Source organism: Nestor notabilis, unplaced genomic scaffold (genome assembly GCF_000696875.1).
Source record: "Nestor notabilis isolate BGI_N333 unplaced genomic scaffold, ASM69687v1 scaffold30108, whole genome shotgun sequence".
In the NCBI taxonomy this organism is placed as follows: domain Eukaryota; kingdom Metazoa; phylum Chordata; class Aves; order Psittaciformes; family Psittacidae; genus Nestor; species Nestor notabilis.
The window spans coordinates 8,739-9,375 of NW_009939286.1; the positions used below are offsets into that span (position 1 = coordinate 8,739).

The 637-nt window shown below is 48.2% G+C and overlaps 1 protein-coding gene across 1 annotated transcript in view; it reads left to right on the forward strand.

The window, feature by feature from the left end:
• DNAJC11 (DnaJ (Hsp40) homolog, subfamily C, member 11) overlaps nucleotides 1-637 on the forward strand; it is a 12,745-nt gene that overhangs the window by 6,157 nt on the left and 5,951 nt on the right. Inside the window, exon 4 of the mRNA XM_010019777.1 lies at nucleotides 224-352. Within this exon, the coding sequence (XP_010018079.1) occupies nucleotides 224-352 (129 nt within the window). The remainder of the gene's footprint in view (nucleotides 1-223; nucleotides 353-637) is intronic.

Below are 637 nucleotides of genomic sequence, written 5' to 3' on the forward strand. Positions count from 1 at the left end.
GTCTTTTATCCAGTTCATGTCATGATTTATGTTGCTGCTTTAGGATATTGTAATTGTTTGTGTTGTTTGTCCTGAATATGGAAGAAATGCATTTTAGAGTGGAAAAGGTGCAGAACAAGAAAAAACTGCAAAAAACCTACTCATAGACAAGGCTGGTTTGGCCATTTGACCTGAGTTGGGTGTTTGTTAATGCCCAGTACTTGTTTCTCTCATCATTCCTTAGGGAACAATTAGCGTTGGAATAGATGCCACCGACCTCTTTGATCGCTATGAGGAAGAATACGAGGATGTGCCTGGGAGCAGCTTTCCCCAGATCGAGATAAACAAGATGCACATATCCCAGTCCATTGAGGTGAGGGGAGATGCTGCTGCAGGGGGAGCGGGACGGGCTAAGGAGGCAGAGGAGAATGGCACGGGGGGGGGCCTCATCTCGGCATGTGGAAGGGCATGATCCCCAAAATGGGCAGGAAAAGGAAGGTTCCAGCAGGGAATGTGTTTGTGTGTTGGCTGCAGCGGTCCTGCCTGCAGCGAGGCTCAGTCATGACTGAAAACAGGTCTCTGGTTCTCACTAAACATGGACTATTTAGTGTATGAGACCGAACAGCACCCAGTTCTGAGGGTAGGGGTGAGGGAAAGA